Source organism: Fringilla coelebs (genome assembly GCF_963513975.1).
Source record: "Fringilla coelebs genome assembly, chromosome: 9".
Taxonomy (NCBI): domain Eukaryota; kingdom Metazoa; phylum Chordata; class Aves; order Passeriformes; family Fringillidae; genus Fringilla; species Fringilla coelebs.
The window spans coordinates 11,811,094-11,830,948 of record NC_140067.1 but is presented as its reverse complement, the minus strand read 5'-3'; the positions used below and the strand labels follow the sequence as shown (position 1 = coordinate 11,830,948).

The 19,855-nt window shown below is 37.8% G+C and overlaps 1 protein-coding gene across 1 annotated transcript in view; it reads right to left on the bottom strand.

Annotated features, from left to right (window-relative positions):
- Positions 1-574: 574 nt before the first annotated feature.
- The window catches only part of MIGA1 (mitoguardin 1), a 33,845-nt gene continuing 14,564 nt past the window's right edge, over positions 575-19,855 (bottom strand). The window contains exons 8-16 of the mRNA XM_084211523.1: positions 14,296-14,396; positions 7,400-7,518; positions 7,143-7,215; positions 6,725-6,811; positions 6,503-6,601; positions 6,067-6,201; positions 4,842-4,895; positions 4,097-4,213; positions 575-3,764 (exon numbers count right to left, since the gene is read on the bottom strand). Coding sequence (XP_084067649.1) covers positions 3,546-3,764; positions 4,097-4,213; positions 4,842-4,895; positions 6,067-6,201; positions 6,503-6,601; positions 6,725-6,811; positions 7,143-7,215; positions 7,400-7,518; positions 14,296-14,396 — 1,004 coding nt within the window. The 3' untranslated portion in view covers positions 575-3,545. The remainder of the gene's footprint in view (positions 3,765-4,096; positions 4,214-4,841; positions 4,896-6,066; positions 6,202-6,502; positions 6,602-6,724; positions 6,812-7,142; positions 7,216-7,399; positions 7,519-14,295; positions 14,397-19,855) is intronic.

Sequence of the window (19,855 nt, the reverse complement as noted above, 5' to 3'; positions counted from 1 at the left end):
TCGTACTGAAGCACAGGAGCGGCGTCGGGGCTTCTGCCTGCCAGGGACCCACCCGCTTTCAGCAGACGAACACATAAACATGCAACACAAAACAAATCTGGGCAGATCAATGCACGGACACATGGCCCGTCTACAGCAGTAGGGGTTAGACTCTTTATGTCCTCTATTTCATTATTTATATTACTCCATAAAGGAGGTCTTAATCCACAACTGGAACTCAGTACAGCAGTTTGGCTTGGAAATAAGCCTGAAAAAATTTGTCTCCTAAAACCAAGTAGAGAGACAACAGCTTGGCTGTTACAATTTAACAGCTGTATACAATGAAACTGGACAGCCCAAAAGCTGCTCCCAAACAATATTTTTAAAATTTATATAGTAAATTTTGTAATAGTTGTTCTTTGTTGATTTCAGGCAGAAAACTCCAATTTCAGGATGACTAACTGGTATCAAAATTCCTCCCATATTAAATGATTTTGCATTAGATTTCAAGAACTGTTCAAATTCAAGTTTCAGATAGTTATATGAGCAACAGTTGTTTCACTGAAATATTTTATTTTATATACACAGCTGCAGTTCATTTAGGCAATAGAAAGGTCACAAATACTCTTACTGACACCTGATTTGACACATTTACTTTGACAGAAACCAAACACTACAAAAAGGAAGAATAATAATCATTAAGAACACATTTAAAGTAAAATTATTATTACAACTAAATTACAAATGATATAAATATTTGATTCTTTATAATCCCTATGCATTCAACATTTTTAATCTTAGGAGTACCGTTATGGCAGAAGAGGATGGCTTTTAAATTTAGCTTGCTCTTATTAGGATGGAAAGTATAATTCAAAACAACCTAAATTTAGACACTATAAACTAAATTCTGAGTCTGATCATGAATTAACTAGAGTAGAACTGCATCATGCTATCACTGGTGCAGCTCTGGCACTTGTGCAGAGATGGTGCACTTCTGAAATTCTTAAGCCACACGGCTGGTTATCAACAAATGTTCTGTCCAGCTCAAGGGGCAGGTTGTAACAGAGCTGATTGCAGTTCTGTGCTGCAAGAAGAGAGCCTTCCCCCACTGAAAGTGGCATCTCTCTCTGGAGCTAGTTACACACTCAGAATAGATGGATGCTTTTTAGAAAAAGACTGAAAAAAAACTCAGAGGAGATCCAAAGCCTTCCCACCTGTACCCGGACATTTCCCTGTCTCTCTATTCCTTTCTTTTTGGGTTTCTTTACCATTTCTCAATCAAGTGTTTGTTGGTGGCATATCATAACAACCAGATCCTGTATTTCTTATTTTGGATGGGAAATACATTGGTTCGATTTCCAGTCCAACTCTGTGGACTTTTGAGAGCTTTGTGAGTGTACAGAAGTGCTCCTGTTTGAAAGGGACACAAATGCTGAAGTCAGATATTATGAAGTTCCTCCCATTTTCTGAATACTTGCTTATTCTTCTGTTTAAAACAATCCTTTTGTTTTTGACAGAAGACCAAGTTTCCAGGCTTAACTTTTTTCCAATTGTCTGGAAACATTTATAATCTCATCTGCAACTCAGTTTCTTCAAGACCTTTTTGTAAATAATAAGAAAATCTCAATATACCTTTAATTCCGTGAAGAAGTGCATTTCTGTTTCTTTGTGATGTATGTTAAGGCATACTTTTCTTCATACTGTTTTATTAGAGCAGACAAATCACAGCAGACATTTTGCTCTGTTACCTACAGGTCATACAATTGCTGTAGCATATGCAGAACACTTACTCTGTTCCTTCTATTTCCAGCTATTCCTATCGATTCTGAACCCAACAAGACACCTTTATTGTTAAATATAATTTCTTTCATAACTTACGAAAAGCTGCCAAAATACACATACCTTAAACATATTCATCTTCTCAAAACTTAATTGAGGTGGGTGAAAAAACTTCACATGCCTGTATTGAAGACACATTGCAGAGAAAAAAAAAAAATACAGCAAGGAGGATGGTGCCAAGCTCAGCAAGTTAAACAGTGGAAATAAGCCAAGAATAGCATTTGGAATTTCTGGTTTATTACATATAGAGTATACTCTTTTTTTTTAAATAAACTATAATCAGTTGGCATTTCACACAAGTAATATGACACATTTTCATCACTTTTTGTATTTATCAAGTGAGTACAACAAAGGAGCAAAATGCTGGCTTCAGTAAAATCTGTGAATTACACAGGCCCTCATTTTGAATAGCATCCTTTTGGGTTGTGTTTGACATGAAATTTGAAATGTTGCTAGTCAAAGTTTGTTTTGATATCCTAGATTTTAACAACATGCTTCTCAAGTATCTGAATACTTGGAATTACTCTGTATTTCTTGACATGGGATAGATTCTTGTGGGCTGGCTTTGTGTTGCAAAGGCATGTAAGTGCAGTTTTAGAGCCTAAACTAACTGTGAAGCATTGCTTCAGTTGACAGAAATTCAAAGATAACAGCTCATCATTATTTATCACCTCTGGAACAGGAAAAGCCATTGCTGCAAGGTGCCTCATACCTTCTGAAGGTGCTGTGTTCCTATCTGAAGTTCAGGGTTCCATGGCCTGAGCCACAGTTTTACACTGCACAGAGGTGGCCACAACTGCATAAATCTCCTCTTAAACAGACACCTGACTTCTCACAAAGAAGGGAGGAAGACACAAATTATTAAATTATAAAACACTGCCTTCAATTCTGTTTCATTATTAATAAATCTTATAATACATACTTATTAAAAATATATTTTGAAATGCTACATATGAACTGAGAATAATATTGGTTCATTTACCACCATATTGAGTAGTAGTGGTTTTAGAACAAGAAAGTTTTAAATTAATTGGTGAAGCTAGCTTTTCAAATACAAAGAAGTATTTTAAAACATCTTAGTGATGTTTAGCTATTTTAAATCAAAATAAAGTAAAAATTGCATACTGGCAGTCATTCCTGCCCAAATGGTACTTGCATTTCCTGCACTGCTCCATTACACTGTAGTACAAAATGGCTGGTTACACCCACACAAATGGAATTCTGGGGCAGGGGCAAAATGTTCAGTTCTGTGCGTGTGATTACTTTATTGCACGTGTCACATGAATCAGAGACTGCAGACACTCCAGTCAAAACACCTTCTAGATCTAGACACCTAATGCTTTGGAGACTCTGCAATGAACATTTTGTACTATAAGCTTTTAAAGGAAACAACTCCATCAGCTTCACTTACGAATTATTTGTGCAAAAGTACAATATTTCATAAATAAATTTTACCCGAATATTACAGAAAAAAGCTTTGGGATACATGAAATATAAATACAGCGACAGCTGAGCTGCAAAATTAATTTAGGTATATACAGTAATACACTCCCCAGTTCTTTTCACAGATGTACATTTAACCTCCCTGAGTCCTTTTCCATACTTAGCAACACGATGCATTCCCAGATGCTTGCTCAGTAACAGCCACGGTAGCTTCAGCACTAGAGAAAAGGGTGGAAAAGAGCACATCTGTGTGCACTCCCTGCCATTTGCCAGGGATTTTAAGCTTACTGTACTTTTGCTTCCAGGAGCCCACTGGTCAAGACAGGCCTGTGGCCACTGACACAGGCCCCAACGTGTCTCAGTGAGTCTGCCCCAAGATAGGCCAGCAGCAGCTCCGTGTGCCGGATCAGCAGCTGCGTCAGGTCCTCAGCCAGGCTCTCCATAGTTGAGTACCTCACCTTTTCAAAATCAAAAATGTCTTTGAGGAAGAAAAGCACTTGATCCTAGTGGGGGGGGAAAAAAGGGAAAACTTGTTTTCAGTTACAAAAAGGAAAAAAAAAAGTATGCAATGCTAACAGCTTCTTTCTTTAACATGTTCCCTAAAAGAATCCAATTTTGTATTATTTTGGTGCTGAGACAGAAGTGTGCTAAAACAGCCTTTGCAAAACAGTTCCAGGCTTAAAACATTCATATGAAAGTACTTCTTATGGTTTCTTACTGTTAGCCTTAATCTTAGGAAAATACAAATGTCTACCAATAAATAAAATCTTAATTTATTTTAATCAGAAAGATTAAAAAAAATTATAAAAGTGGTAATTAAAAAGAAGTTGCAAACCTTGAAGAAGCAGCATAGATCATACAGGGAATTTCTAGGGCCCAAAAAGCCCCAGGCCAAAACAGGGCTGATATGTTCACATATAGCATAGAAATGTGCAAAAAATCCATCAGGCACCTAGTGATGTAAAAATTGTAGATGAAAGTCACACAGTAAATTTAGTATACAGCTCTATTGTTCAGCAATAAGTCTTCACAAAAGCATAACACTTCCCTCCTTGGTCTAATAAAATCCCCCAAAGTCAGGGAGCTGTGACACAGAGTTCTGCTGCATCCCCGCACAGAGAGGTCAGGAGGCAGAAGGGGCTGAGGGGAGGCTGCAGCAGAATTTCTGTGCTGGTGAGGAACGTCCCTGGCAGGACTGGATGGGATTGGGCTGTGGGGTCATGCAGGGAGGTGGGGCTGAGAATCCCAGCACAAGCAGGTGAGATACAAGAATCATGACCTTGGTGTGCAGAACTCTGAGATGTGCGTGTGGGGCAGGAAGTCAGAGAAGTGACTGACATCACACTGACTGCACCTAAACTAGGTGTAGGAAAACCTTTCAGTCAAGGCTTTTTGCTAAAAACAGGCATTAGGGCCCCAGGAGCTAAACTTCTGTAAGTGGCAAACCTCTTGTCTAAATTAACAAGTCTACAGGACTAAAGGGTGATCACTCATTTATTTTGCCAAAGCTACAAAAAGAACTTCAGATTCTTAGGAGATGATCAATACCTTTGTTCCATATAATTTGAGGGGCAGCTTACCTTCATTTGCTGTCTTTTTTGCTTCAGTACTGACCAACAACTTGAAGCCACAGCCTAATTGTAAAAAGAAAAAATAAAGCAAGCCCCAAATAATTTTCCATCTCAAAAGAACTCATCTGCAGAATACTGTATTTCTGTATTCTACATTTCAGGGACATGTCTTTTCTTCAGTTTCAATCTTGTGACAACACAAAGTTTTAAACCATAAAACAGCAGTTGATATAAATAACAAGTTTATATGTAGTTCATACTTGCTATTTCAGATCCATCTTTGCAACATTTTTGTTAGTTCAATTCAAATGTGATTTGGCATCCTTGACTGATTTTACAGCTACCACAGTTAGAACACTCACTGGGTTTAAGTGAGGACCAGTCTTCTATATTAAAGTGTGTGCTCAGACATCAGTAACTATTTTAGATATTAAGTGGCATGTGAACACATTGAAATGTACTTTTTCACTTTAGCAAAAACATTCTTGCAATAGCTTCAGATTCAGCTATGGAGCTTTGTCCAAATATGGACCTGTGAAATACAATATACCAACATCAGTACTGGGCTTTTTCCCCTCCTAGCCTCTAACTATCCTCATCTGACTCCCCTCAGTACTGCAAAGAGAGTTTAATACAGACAAAGCACACTGAATGCATAAAACTACAAAAATATATACATGTTATCTTTATTTTTTTCCTCTAGAGGGAATATTTCAATTGAAAAACAAAAATATAAGGAAAACTTGCAGTGTACAGATAAAAATGGATGAAATGACAGTAGTCTCTGTACCAGCTGACCATGGCACTAGCCTGTGTCTCTAAAAGAGGGATGAGATCTATCTGGCAAATAAACATCCACACATGAAAAATCATTAATTGTAATCAACAGCTGAATACCTGTATTGTATTAATTTACTTTTTGTTTCCTTCTACCTTTGTCCCTTATTGCTAAATCTCTGTTCTATGAACCAAAACCTGGACCTGATGTCTAAGATGTGGCTAAGAGAAACTTCTCAAATTCTACTTCCTCAGAGAAAGGAAGGACAAGGTTAAGTATTTTCTCCAATACATTGAATCATTCTCTGGTTTGGGCCAACTTGTAACTTTTAAATTTCAATTATGAAAAACCTGATAATACAGTCTCTTAAATTCTTTGGAGGAAGATCTCAGGTACATGCTCAGTACGCTGCAATGTACTACAAACTAATTAATATAACTACACATGAATACTTACAGTTTCTTTAAATGAGGAATTTAACCAGCGGTTATTTACTACATTCTGTATAGATATTGGTGGATTTTCTAAATCTTCAAATGAATCCATTAATATGAAGTCCAGGACAACATCATAAAAATTCAGATTTTTCACCTGTATTAAATGAGAACATGATCTAAGTAACCTAGTTTCTCTTTCAGCAGTGGAATTCATGCACCATATTGTAATTTGCAGATTTGCAATTGTTTATAACAAATATTAAAAATACTTTGTCAGTAAAGGAGAAGTTTAAAAAAAGTGTGGTTTCTGGTACTAAAGTGGTGAATGCCATTTCTCTAAATCAGCAATATAAATAATAAAGAGTTGCCTTTCCCACAATTCTGAACTGTAAAAAATTATTTTTAGATCCTATGGCATTAGCAAGGGTAGAAGCATTTTCAGAAAAGCAACTCACTCCTCTAGCAGCAAGTTCCATTTCGGTATTATCCCAGTGATCTGTTTGTTCCAAAAAATATATCATTTCATCAAAGACATCTTCAAATTTCTTTGGATTCTGTAAAGTAAAAGCAATGAGTATCAAGCAAATGTAAAAAGAGATATGTTTGATTTTCCCTGGATAGTGAATTCACGTAGAAGCTACATAAACAACAAAACATTGGTAAAAAAAGGCTTTTACCTTTCGTGCTTTCACAATTAAAGCAGACAAAATTTTTCTTCCACTTTCAGCAAGAAATATTCTGTTTGATGTTTCTGAAAGAATTATCTAGAAAAAGGTTCAGAAAATATAGACAGGTTCATTCACAGTTTATACCAAATGACCTTAAACATTTCAATCAATTTTAATTATCACCTCTAGTATAGTTATCAAGTTCCTAATAAGCCTTGGGTGCAAAGATTCCAAAGCTAATCATAAAATCTGGACTCCTCTGCAAAAACATCTCATTTTAGAATGATAAAAATGTAAAAGCAACAAGAAAATATTTAAATACAGATTACATTATAAAAATACTTGCACAAAGGCTAACAGTCAGTTTCAATGCCATGCACTTTAGGTTAGGCTTAACAAGACTGACAAATCACCCCTTACAGTTTACCTGAAAAGCTTGTCGAATACAATGAAGCTTAGCAAGGAAGTCACTGTCTCCTAGACATTCAAACATTTCAGTCCTATGCAAAATAGAAAAGTTTTCAGAGACTATTAAAAAAAAAGCAGCACAAGAATATCCTTCTAAATCTAATTGCTAGAAAAAATACCTAGTACAAGTAACTTCTAAAAAGTGATTTCTAGATAGAATATTGAACTTTAATTCTTGCTTTTCCTGGAAATAATTAAATAGACATAAATCAATACCTTAACACCCGTGAATAAATTTTGCCTTCTTCTGCTAAGTGCATGGCTTCTTCATACAGGGGGCAGTTGCAAAGGGAATCCAGACCATACGTGCTACGAATCTCTCTGTGCTCTGAAAGCTGAAAAAAATGGTTTGGAAGTTCACTAAAGAGCTTGCTGATATAATTTTTGTGAAGATAAAACAAATTAAAGAAGTTTTCCTAGTGTTCTAATGAAAGATGCATCCTTTTCTGCATTTGCTTTAAATAAAGGGGTAACAATCAGCAAGTGAACAGAACAGACACACCAGATCGTAAGACTTAACTTTGTAACTTGTAAATCTGAAAGCTAGTTTCATGTTTCAAAACTTTTTAATTAATAAAATAAAGGCAGCTTACTTTTGCATTTCATTTGCATAGTCAAGTTTTTGAATTGTCTAGGTAAAATAAATGATACCCTAATGGGTCTCAAAGCTGTTAAAAGGAAATAATTGCCAGGACACAAAGTACAGAATGATTGCCCCACACAATTCCTTAGGAAGCTGGAAATAGTAACATCCTTCCACCTCTGTTTTAGTTTCACTGGTAAATAAGTCTCCCAGTTACCAAACATACTGTATAAAACATGAGTATTCAGTGTTTTATACGACAGGCTCCCTAAATGGTTTTCATTATTGACTGTTAATTCTATGGTTAACACACAAATAAGCATGACCTTGTAGACATTTTTAAAGAAAGAAAAAAAAACAGATCCATAAATCAAAGCACATAAATAATACTGAGAACTCCTGTTTACAGAGTATCATATTTAATCCACAAAACAATGTCTAGCTACAATTTCACTACAAAGATTACATTATATTATTAATAAGAAAAGAAAAAATCTGATGTTTACACATCATTCAGTTTAGTTAATGACCAGAAAATTAATTCTACCTTTTTTTTTTTAATACCCTGCATGGGGCAAACAAACCTGTGTTTCCAGGCTATTAAAACTGAGCAAAGAAACATCTTTAAAATTAGCTCTCAAGGTAATTGAACTATGTAGAAGATTAATCTCTATCGTAGAATGACTTTAGAAAATCATATATAAGTATTACTTTATGTTAAGCCTCCATTGAAATTTTCAGGTAAATAAATTCTGAGCAGCTTTTCCTGTCGCTGAGGCCATAAAGCCAAGTATGAGGAATTTCAGGCAAATCACCTTCTTCAGATATTTATGGAACTGACTGAGTGTGACTGGATTAGGAGTGGTGATTTCTACAGTGAGATGCAGGTAAGCTTCATCTGCTGCCAGCACTTGTGTAAAGGTGATAACACCTTTACACATGAAGATGGCTGATCATTGCCTTTGGGGTCACTGATTAGCACAGGAACTGATACCTGGGAATTAGGTGAGGCCCTTGGTTATATTTGGCTTTTTTTTTAAAGAAAACAACAATTCCTCTCAGGCTAAAAGATGAAATAAAATATCAGGAGAGAAAGGTCTAACTGTTCCTCCCCTGAGAAGATGATTTTAATTACAGATTAATTCCAACAAATAGTATTTGGAAAGGGGAAGCAAATTCCTCTACCACTGACTTCTCTTGGCATACAAAAAGTGAAGGGGAGAAAAAGTAAACAAACTGTAAACCAGAAACTAAATGTTTAACTAGAAAAGGTGGTTCCAGACCGGCTGGGAAGTTGGACCATTAATGCTACTGGAGTCATTATGGATTTTCATTTGATGCTTTCTAGTATTTAAAATATATCGCTATATCACTATTCTAGATGTAGACATATAAAGTATATAGATGTTAGAATATATATATGTAACACAGATTATTATGCTTTAAATGATCTTACAACCAGTAGGGACCATTCTTTGAGATTAAATAAGACTGCATTTGAGATTAAATTAATTTGCCTATTTAAACATCCTGCTTAAAGTAAAAATCATTAGAGATGATTTGTAAAGATACATCCATAATTCTAATTGAAGAGTTGAAGAGTTCAGCTATTAGGAAAATTCAAAAATTATATTCAATATTTAACAGGATTCAGAGCATACAACATTTTCTAGATAAGAACCTCCCAAGATGGCATCAAAAGGAAAATGAACTCTTCATTGTAGAAGTCTGAGGACTTGCTGCCTTTAAGGAAAAAGGTGGGCAGAAGGGCTGGTTTTCAGTTAGATGGCCCACTGTAAGTACCTTATATCAACTGGCATGTGTTCATGATATTTATTCAGATACCTGCTTTTTATCTCACTGTGTACCTCTAAGCACCACATAACTCTCCTCACCAGGGATTTGGTACTGACCACAAGTTACCAGAAAGCTCTAGCACCCACCATCTTGGCATCACAGGCAAGCTGGACACTTGAAAGCTCCCCAGGTCCCTTCCTGCCATTCTGTAGTGGCCACCTCTGTGCACAGCCACTGCCACTTTGAGACTCTTCACACCCCTCTAGGGATGACAAGGAGCTCTGTCACAGCTACCAACAGTGCTGGCAGCAGCCAGGAACACAGAGGCTTGTGATGGTGGGCTGGATGTGCCAGCCCCTAAGTGTCTGCTACTTCCTCAGTGTCAGGGAGGTACATGGAGAAGAAAATGAAAATGGAGACAAAGAAGAGATAGAAGATGATTGACACTATAGCAGCAATCTCATCTTGTAAGACTTGTATCCATTCAAGGCTCAACAAAGAGAGACCTGTTGGTGACCACCACAAGGACATTTATGATGGCCTGCAGAGGGTACCTAAGATCATTATGATAAAATAACACATACATCTTCAAAATTCCAAATCTTGTAGTTCTAACTTGTGTCTAACTGAAGTGCAGTAGAGCAGCCTCTGAAGATTCCAACATGGACATTGTTCAGATGCTAATCAGTTTTCTCTGGACAGTTCAGCTTTAGGGCTGTATCTGCTGTGAGGAGATGCTGAAATCATTGCTCTAAAGCATCAAACCTTTGCCACTTGCAATTGCTTTTAGGTCTGAGTGGCTCTGACTGCATTGGTTTGAGGAACAGGCTCAGTATTCTTATTTGCCATGCACAAGTTGTTTCCTAATAAATAGAAAAAATTCTCAGCTGTGCATCAAGACCTTGTTGATTACCAAAATAACCACCTACAGGAATGTAACAAAAACAAACAATGCCAGACCTTTCAGGAATTCTTGCTTGCTTCCCCTAATAGAGAGGTCACTTTACTGGCACATTCAGCATTCCTTACATTCTGAGAAATTATGTTTACCTTATATTAAAAAAGCTGATGATGATCTCTTTCAAATATAAAGACATTAAGAGAAAAGATTTCCTTAAAAAAATTAAGTAGCTGCAGAAACTGAAACATGTTTGGGGAGTTAGAAGATGTGATGGTGGTTAGTAACTAGAACCTTAGAGATGGCATTTTAATAAATTGAAATGATGAAGTGGTGTGTTCCACCTAAGGTCTGGAAGAAAACAGGAAGGCTGTTACTGATAAAAAGCAGCAAAGGCTTTATTCACAAACCTAAAAAATCTCCCAAGCTTTGGACTAAGGAAAGCAAAGTTTATTTGATGACAGATCTACAGATTCAGTACTAGTCAAAACATAAAAATAAGACATGATAAATGCATGTGCACTGACAAGGAAGAAGCAGCAACAAAGCTCACTGTCAGGGAGAGCAGGCAAGAGGTTCTGTTAGGAAGATGGAAAAGAAGCCAGGAAAGAGGGCAGAGGCCTTTATCTGGCACACTCACTGCTGCACTGTTGCCAAAGGTAGCAGCTATTTTGATCACAGTAGATGGGAAAGCAAGACTGTGAAAAGCATGCTAACCCTCATCAACACAAGCTGAGGGCAGCCAGGCTCAAAAGGGGAAGAAAATACCACTATTTATCACAGTATTAGTATTAACTTAATTAGGGCAATAGTTGTGCTTACCACCCCTTCTGCAATGCTCCTAGAGCCTAAGCCTGTTTAAGAATAGAAGCCTGTCTGGTCATGGGGATGGCAACTGTGTTTAAATTGTCTTTAAAAAGATTCAGGCACCTGTGTATATTGTAGGTACCAGACAGGCACAACTCTGTATGAAAAGTCATCAAAGGAGCGATCCTCAGCACCCTCTTGATCACCAGCCATAGCCAGATGAAGTTTTGGCTCACCCTCCTGCTGTCCTGTAGAGCTCATCAAAAGGGCACGTGATGCCAACCCTGCCAAACTGTCCCAGTTTTGTACAGCTCTTTCCTATATTTTGTTCTAATATAACGCAGCATGACATTCTTGTTGCTGTTGCCTCCTAAGCAGTATCCCTATCAATTTCCATTCAAGCATCTAACTGTGTCTTGTTTTATGAATGTTCTCTCTAATGTGGGCAGGGAGCTAAATTTGACCTGACTCTGTCAGCACTGAAACATGAACACAGTTTCCAGTCTCCAAAATCAGTCACACAAAATACTTAGTCCTGCTCCTTGGGACAGGACACAGTGTAGAAGGAAGCCAAGGAACTGTCAACACAGAGCTTGCTGTATGATGAGGCCACAAAAAATGGTGCCACGTTCTAATTTCCTGGAAGGTGAAATTATTAATTCCAGTAGGGCATAATCACAGAGAAGTATGAACACACATATGAATTTCAGATTTAAAAATTTTGCTAAACATTTCCATCAGGACATGGAGTTTAGGACAGTCACTAATATTGTAACTGCAATCAGGGAGCTTATGATGAAGGAAGTGCCTTATTTGGCCCTTAGGTGAGACAAATCCGAAGCTGGAAAAGCCTCAGACCACTTAGCCTAAATTAAAACATTCCACTGTTTCCCTAGTGCAAGGAAAAAAAAAAAATTAATAAGTAGATAAGCAACAGGAAGCCACTTATCATCATGTCTAGAATAAAAGAACTTGGTATGTCAATTGTAATCCTGTTAAATAAAGCAATTACTGTTCTCTACTAACAGCTGAATACACTGGGAAGTTGCTCCTTCTCATTGCCGTAATGTGAAGCATTTCCCCACCACACACCCTCCTGAGGATGGACAAAATATTAAATTAAGGTAGCAGTGGTTTTGTACCAGAACACCAATTAACAGCTTTCTTTTCCCTGCACCACACAATGATGCCCTGTAGCTACAACTCCAGAGCTAGCTGACCCTGTCGTTTAGGCCTAGTGCCTCCCATTTAACCCAGAACATTGATGGTGCTCTGGCTCAAACACCAAACTGCAAGTTGTTCATGTTCTATTAATCTTCAGGACTTGTGTCACCTAAGAATTTCACTAGATTCTTCAATAAAATCTGAGAAAAGAGAATTTGTTCTATTGGCAAAGGTTAGAACAGCTGGAAAGGATGAGAAAATCTTCATAACTTTTTCCTGGAAGATCAAGTTGACAGAAGTGGCTTTGGTGTTTCAAAATGTGGAGAGTATTTTCAGGATAAAGACAATTACATGTCCAATTTTGATTCCAATGGTTTTTTGCTGATACTAGGACAATATAGCTTCAGGAGAGGATGATGATTCCACTGATACATCCTGGGTTTCTGTTTGCTTGGTTGATTGGTTGGTTTTGCTTTTCTTTAAAGCCAAGCAGCACAAATGAGCATAAGGGGTTGTTCCCATCCTCACATACTTGCAAAAGCATTATGGAAAATCATGGAAAAAAAGCCCGAAACAAACCAGATACAAAATGTACAAACTATAATGGTTTACAGCTCCTCTCATGAGCTGGTAGACTTGAAGCAAGCTTGAATTATGGTCATGTCCAAATTACAGCAAAGAGTCTCTATGGATACAATCCTCGTTAGGAATGGATGCTAGGCACCACAACTTAATGTGAGTTACTAAATCAAGGAAATTACTATTTAATGTGAATTACTAAATCAAGGTAACTGTGTTATGGGAAAAACAAACCCTAAAATAGACAGTCAAAACAATTGCAAAGAATGTGTGTGCAATTCTCTCTTTTTGCAACTGACTTCAGTAGCTTAGCTGTGGTGCATATATGAGTGCAGTATCTATCACAAAATGGATCTTTTGAGGCCAACTGCCTCTCCTGTTTTTTGGAGAAGAGTGCTATTCAAGATCACTTCAGATCCCCAGAGACTACAGAAGGAGATATTCCTCATTCAAGTAAGTGTGTCACTGCTCATGAGTCTCTTTCAAATACTTCAAGGGAGCTGTAGCAGACTCCAGCTAACAGGCTGTTTACCAGAGATTATCACGTGTCCTTTGTGCTCTTATCCCACAGGATTAGAGTGAGTTAGATCAAGCACATGACGTTGCCAAGGAAGCTTCCCAGTGTGGCAGTCAGGAGGCTCCCTGGCAGCCCCACTGCACCTCCAGGGACTGTCACTGCCAGCCCAAGGTCCCTTCCCGTGGTGGCTGCAGGGAGCTGTGGGGTCCCTGCACACCCACACAGCCAGACAAGCTCCCCCACCAGCTCAGCCCAGGGCTCCAGAACAGTCTCAGACCTCTGGTGCCTGCTAAGTCATTTCACCACAGTGCAACAACAGAGTAACAGCTCAACCTGGTGCCTCCATGTTGTGCATGGAACGTGCTAAAACAGGTAGCTGTCCATTTCTTATAATTTCCTCCCCAAAAAAAACCCTCCAGGTTCTTCATACATCTTTATAGTACGGTAAGCAATAGGAAAAAAGAACAGAAAAATAGAAATCATGGTGAAACAAACTACTACAGCCTCAATTGACTGCTTCTTCACTCATCAAAATGTGATCTGTTTTTCAAAAGCAACTTCTATTTAGGAGGAGTTGGGGATGCATTATGCCAGTACACAAAAATAAACGCAAAACAACTGGGTCCAATGAAGCCTGGAAAAGCTCTTTTTCCCCCACAAGAGAAATATACTTTTGCTTACAATGATTAGCAAAAAATAAGGATTCTTCTGTTCACTGTTGAAATAGATCAATAAATCTTTAAAAAAGCAATCTTTAATAGTCTTACCTCAGCTGTGGAAACAAAGGAATCTGTGGATGCAATGCTTAATGTATCTCGAAGGCAGAAATCATCCGTGTTATCCTTTACAGTAATGTCTGTATTTTTATCTTTAAAATTAAAAAAAAAAAAAAAGTTTGTTAGACAATCAGAAAATTCCATTTAAGTCTTGAAAATGTGTTTCATGTGTACTTTAACAGAGTATTTCATTTGGAAGTCACAACATTATACTACCGTAAGAGTAAATTCTTTTATGACCCACTAACATATATAAATACGACTCTGTTTTTCTGCCTTTAAAGTGGATTTTCAAATATCATCCACAATGAACTGGAAGAAGACAAAAAGACTTGGCCAAGGTTTTGGCCTGTCTTTTACAGACTTCTGATGATCTCCCTGTCTTATGTTATTACTTGGCTATATTGATCTAGAGCCTCAGTTAAGTTTTTGACTTGGCTATGTTATGTAACAAAGTGCTCTATGTCCTAGCCACCACTTTTATTTTTCTAAATAAAAGTCCATCAATTAAAAAACCACCACTGCATTTTAGTTTCATTTGAATTTGCTTCACTTTCTACTTTTCATGCCTTTTTTCACTTGCTGGTTCTTCCAGAGAGCAAGTGAAGCTTTTAATCTTCACTGCATCCTCTTTCCTCAAAAAGCTTCTCCATTGAAATAACACATCCAGAAGTATTTGCTACAGTACAAAAATTCTTAAAGCCTTTAAAATAACTGTTGTTTTTTTCTTAAAATCATCTGCAATACAGTTTCTCTCAGTTCTGCTTTACTTTATTCTCAGATTTCAACTCTTGCACTTCTGGGATGGTTTCATTTTCACTGTATAGAAACACTTGCACAGAAGGATTAAATTCGTAAGTCAGTAAACCAGACTTTGGCTTGATGTGACCCATCCTACATTCCCAGTAGAGCAGATACTTTTATTTTGGGTTACTTTACCTTCAGACATTACACATGTGTTCCTAAAAGCCTGTTTTATCTCCAAGAGTCAGCAGCAACCAGCTACCCAATGTCATCCAGGCTTGTTGCTAAGGCAATACTTCACTAAAAACTCCATTACACAGCGGAGTGGCCAAATGCCAATTTACTGGGATGGTTTACTCATCACTTGAAATGCTACAAAGCCACATTACTTAACTATTACTTTGGTGGTTGTTATGGTTTTATTAGTTATGGACTTGGAATGACAGCTCAAAAATGGCACAGAACAAATATCTGTCTTTGGGAATATTCACTGAGGGAAAAAATGATTCAGAGTTTGGAGAAAGATTTTACTAGAGCAAGTTAGGCAAATTGCAATCATGACTTCACCACTATTCATATGAAGTCTGATTTTTTCAGCTCATTCTTACTATTTCTTTCTTTCTTTTGACCTCTTAAAACCAAGAGGAAAAGTACTGCAGCTTAAAAGTTGGTCAAGAAACAATCACATTCTGAAATCTGAAATGCTGGAACAGAAAACCAAACTGTGGTTTGTAAAGCACTAGCTTGAGGTCTGCTTAGAGTAGATGGGTAACATGATGTTTCTTTCTCATTTGTAACTCATGATTTGCATTAATTCTCTCCTAATATTATATTAGATGATTTTCTAATATAATTTTTTCACAATAAAGTTTGCTGAAATTGGGATAATACTGTTAAACCCAGGGTAGTACAGGCATCTATAGCCTGGCTGCAGATTTTTTGGCTCTCCTTCTTTCAACCTCTCCTTTTGCCTAAGTTGCTTTTACTGCTATATGTGAGTTTCTAGCTCAATAACATATTATAGCTCAATAACTGATTCTAAATTATTTAACTCTGGGTTATGTGGTTGATTACATATAAATGGGAATTACACTGTTTAACTAAAATGTATTCCACATACATTAAAAAAATAATTGCTGTAAATGAAGGAATCACAGCCCAGAACAACACAGTATCAGGGGTTCTTCCACAGATCCTGCATTCAGCCTGTTACAGACTACATGAAGCTTTAGAGTCAAAAAAATTTTGACTTAATCTATCTTTGTTGAAAAAGTCATGCTTCCAAGTTTTCCAATACGGTCTAAAACTATCACCAAGCCAGTATGCTTTTAACATGCTAATTAGTTGAATATGGAGTACCTGTGTTTTCACTCAAAGAAAATTCTCACTGCTACAGAAAAAGACAAAAAATTTGCATTTTATGAGGAAGAAAAAGATTAAAAATAAGGTTGGAAATGCTGAGTGAAATAATACCTTTGGCAAGGGATATGTGCACACAAAGCACAGCCTCCCTGAAGAAAACCAAACAGCCTTGTCAGCTATTTCTGACTTTCAGGCCACCACCACCCTAATACCCTAAAACATCCTTAGGCAAGCAGGTGCTTATCAATACCCATGCTGTGAAGAGAGCCTGCTCTTAAGAAAATTCACCATGGAATTTCACTAGGGTGAAAATGAAGTTACAGCTGGAGTACATACCATGCAAGTACCAGCAGAACATTCTTAGACACAAGAACATGAAAAAAAAAGAGACAGTGGCACAAAGAGACTCCTGGAATGAACAGCTGCAAGAGGAACCCACCCACCAGTGCCTGCAACTGCTCACACACTCATCCCTAGTTCTTATGGACTCTAATAACTTCAGGAGGTGAACACTAGCAAGTATGTGAGCTTCAAATATACCTCACTTATTTGAGGAGCCAAGGACTTATATTTGTAAAGAGGATTAAGTATAGTTTCAGATATGACAATCATGGCTCTTGATTGTAGTGCCTTAAAATGTATCTATGGACCCTAATTTAAATTATGGTATTAAAAACATGGGACTCCTAGCTTTATAAGGTTTTGCAAACAACTATCTATTTAAAACTAAACAAGATTAAAAAAAAAAGAGAGACCAGAACCAAGCTATTTTCACATCTATTTACAAAGTAATAATCCAGAATAATTATTTGTTCTTGTTCTGGTATGTTTTCACAGTAAGACAGAGCACAAAGCTAACTCCCTAAACTCTCAGAGCAAAATCTGACCTTCAGAACTACACAGAAATTAGCTTTTTAGTATTCAACTGGGAAGCATTCACCTTCACATAATGTTTTAGAACTCTGAAAACCATTTCCATGTTATCTTCCTGCCAACCCTGAATGAAATATGGCAGGAGTTCACAAGTGAGTTTGGCACTTAGCTGATGCATTTAAAAAAGGAAAGCACTTATCCACTAGTAAAGAACTCACTGGGAGTTACAGATTTTAGTTCCAAGTACCACCATTAAAACCATGGTTCCCTATTCTGCCCAGCTATCCCACTTCAGTGGAAAATCAATGCAGTTAAAAATCACCAGCAGAAAAGCAGGATGAGAAAGTAGAAATTTTATAGAGTCTGAAAAGGAAAAAACCTTGCAAAGGAATCCACTTATGAAAAGTCATGGTACCCTCAGAGCAGCAGGGGCCCAGTGTTCTGCCAGCCCACGTTGTGTGCTCAGACCCCTTCTATGTGTGGCTTCCTGTCCAGGGAAAGGAATTACAATAATCCAGTTCAGACAGCAGCATGAATCAGTTCAGTTCCATGAGAGTGTGCCACAGTCTTCTAGCTAGTCACAAGTGGCACAGTGGTTTGTCACCCCTTGCTGAAACATCCAAAAGCAGCTTTATTTACATTTATAAATAGTCATAATTCTGAGAGTGCTGATCATCACTTCTACCAAGTAGCTGCTAAAGCATTACATGAAGCCTTACAGGATGCACCCAGAAAGCAGTGAATTTTACATCACTTCCTATTAATAAAAAGAATACAATCCCAGCCTTCAGTGCCCTCTTTTGATGACTGGGTCACACAGCCACAGGTTAAAAAAGCAAGCCAAGAATGGAGCAGGGTACCCACACTGTGGATCTACTGTTGCAGTATGTGTTTACATTCTCCAGTAACACAAATATCTGGGGGAGCTGGAGGCACCTCATCTAATCGCATCAAACCAAAGCTGATACTGACTTCAGCATGAAAATGTACTTCAGGTCAGGGTATTTCAAAAATATCTCCCCAAATCTTGTACTCTACCAGTACATCAGCAGGTGTCACAGGTTCAATCCCTAGTCTTTACAGAAAAGTTTTGCTTCTGAGCACTCTAATGTTCAGAAGTCCAATAGTTTAGGTAACAGTTTCTGTACTTTGATTTGAATTGAGAGAAAAGATCTGGCAACCAAGTGAAGTTTGCTCAGTTGTCTAATCCAGACAGAGTCTGTTTGGATGGATGTACAGCACAAAGTTGTCACTCTTCTTCACAGGGGTACTCCATTCTCCTGCAGTTCAGAAAACACCACATCTCTGTTGCCCACAGCAAAGACCAGTTTGAATTCCAGTGCTGCTTATTTCAAAGCTGAGACTTTGAGGCCCCAGGCTTTACAGCACAGCCCTGTGGAGCCTGCCAGACACCTTAGTCATCAGATTTAAACGTCACTGCCTTTCTTCAGCTTTTCACATCTCAAAACCAAGTGCAACCTACTGCTATTTTTGTACAGCCACCTTCTAGTGACAATGGAATGGTGTGCTCAACCCCATTCAGTGTGACAGCACTTTAACTCATGGGGATGCAGAGCAGATTGAAGATGCAATGTCATATTTAGAGAAGAAGGAAGTACAAGGTTAGCTTTCAGGCTTCCACATCTTCAGCACCTTTCCTATGCCACAGGCCTCCATAAGCAGGTTAGGTAGAAAGGACTTCTCACCAGACTGACAGAGGAGTCTCAAAAGTGAGTGAGTTTTTCCCTTTGGTCTCAGTTCTTCCACACCTCTGAGTCAGTGGGTACTTAAAAGCAGGATGTTTATACCAGTGCATTACCAAGAGTATCCCTTCCTTTTTTCCAAGGCAATTCATTACCCCCTTCTTGCCTTTCCCACCACACATTTCTTCAAAGAGAGATATTACCACACATAGTGATGAAAAGGGACAATAATAACCAGCAACTGTTGCTCAGCTCCTGAAACTGGTTGTGTTTCTAATTGTTTCTTCAATTTACTTTTTTTTCCAAATCAGTTTCTTAATATGTTATATGAAACCCAAAAGAGCAAACACTGCAGTATTCTGGCATAAAAACTATGCTGGGCACAGCATAAGAGTATGGGACTATCCAAGATGATCTTGTCAAACTAAGATTTCTGGGAAGGTTTTTTCTTTAGCCAGTACATCATGCCATAGGGATGCTGACATTTCAAAGCAAGAAAGACAGCCTGACAAAGGAACCCACACATTCACTTGTTCTTCCATTAAAAGAAACATATGCTGCCCAGCAGTTGATAATTCCACTTACATGTATGAAGACAGTACCAGAAAAATCTGATACATTCTCACCCCTGAATTATCAGACAAAGACAGAACCATCTATACAGGTGGGGATCCTCAGTGAAATAAACATCAAAAAATGCAGACATACATGTATGTTTTGGGCTCACACTTAGACTCTGCATTCAGAATGGAGCATGTTTGACACAGACAAACTCTGTAAGAACAGCCTAATAATCTCAGTCTTCCCTTCAATTGCAGGGCAGAACTATTTAACAGAATGCTGCAGACTCCAGTGACACTGCTCATGAA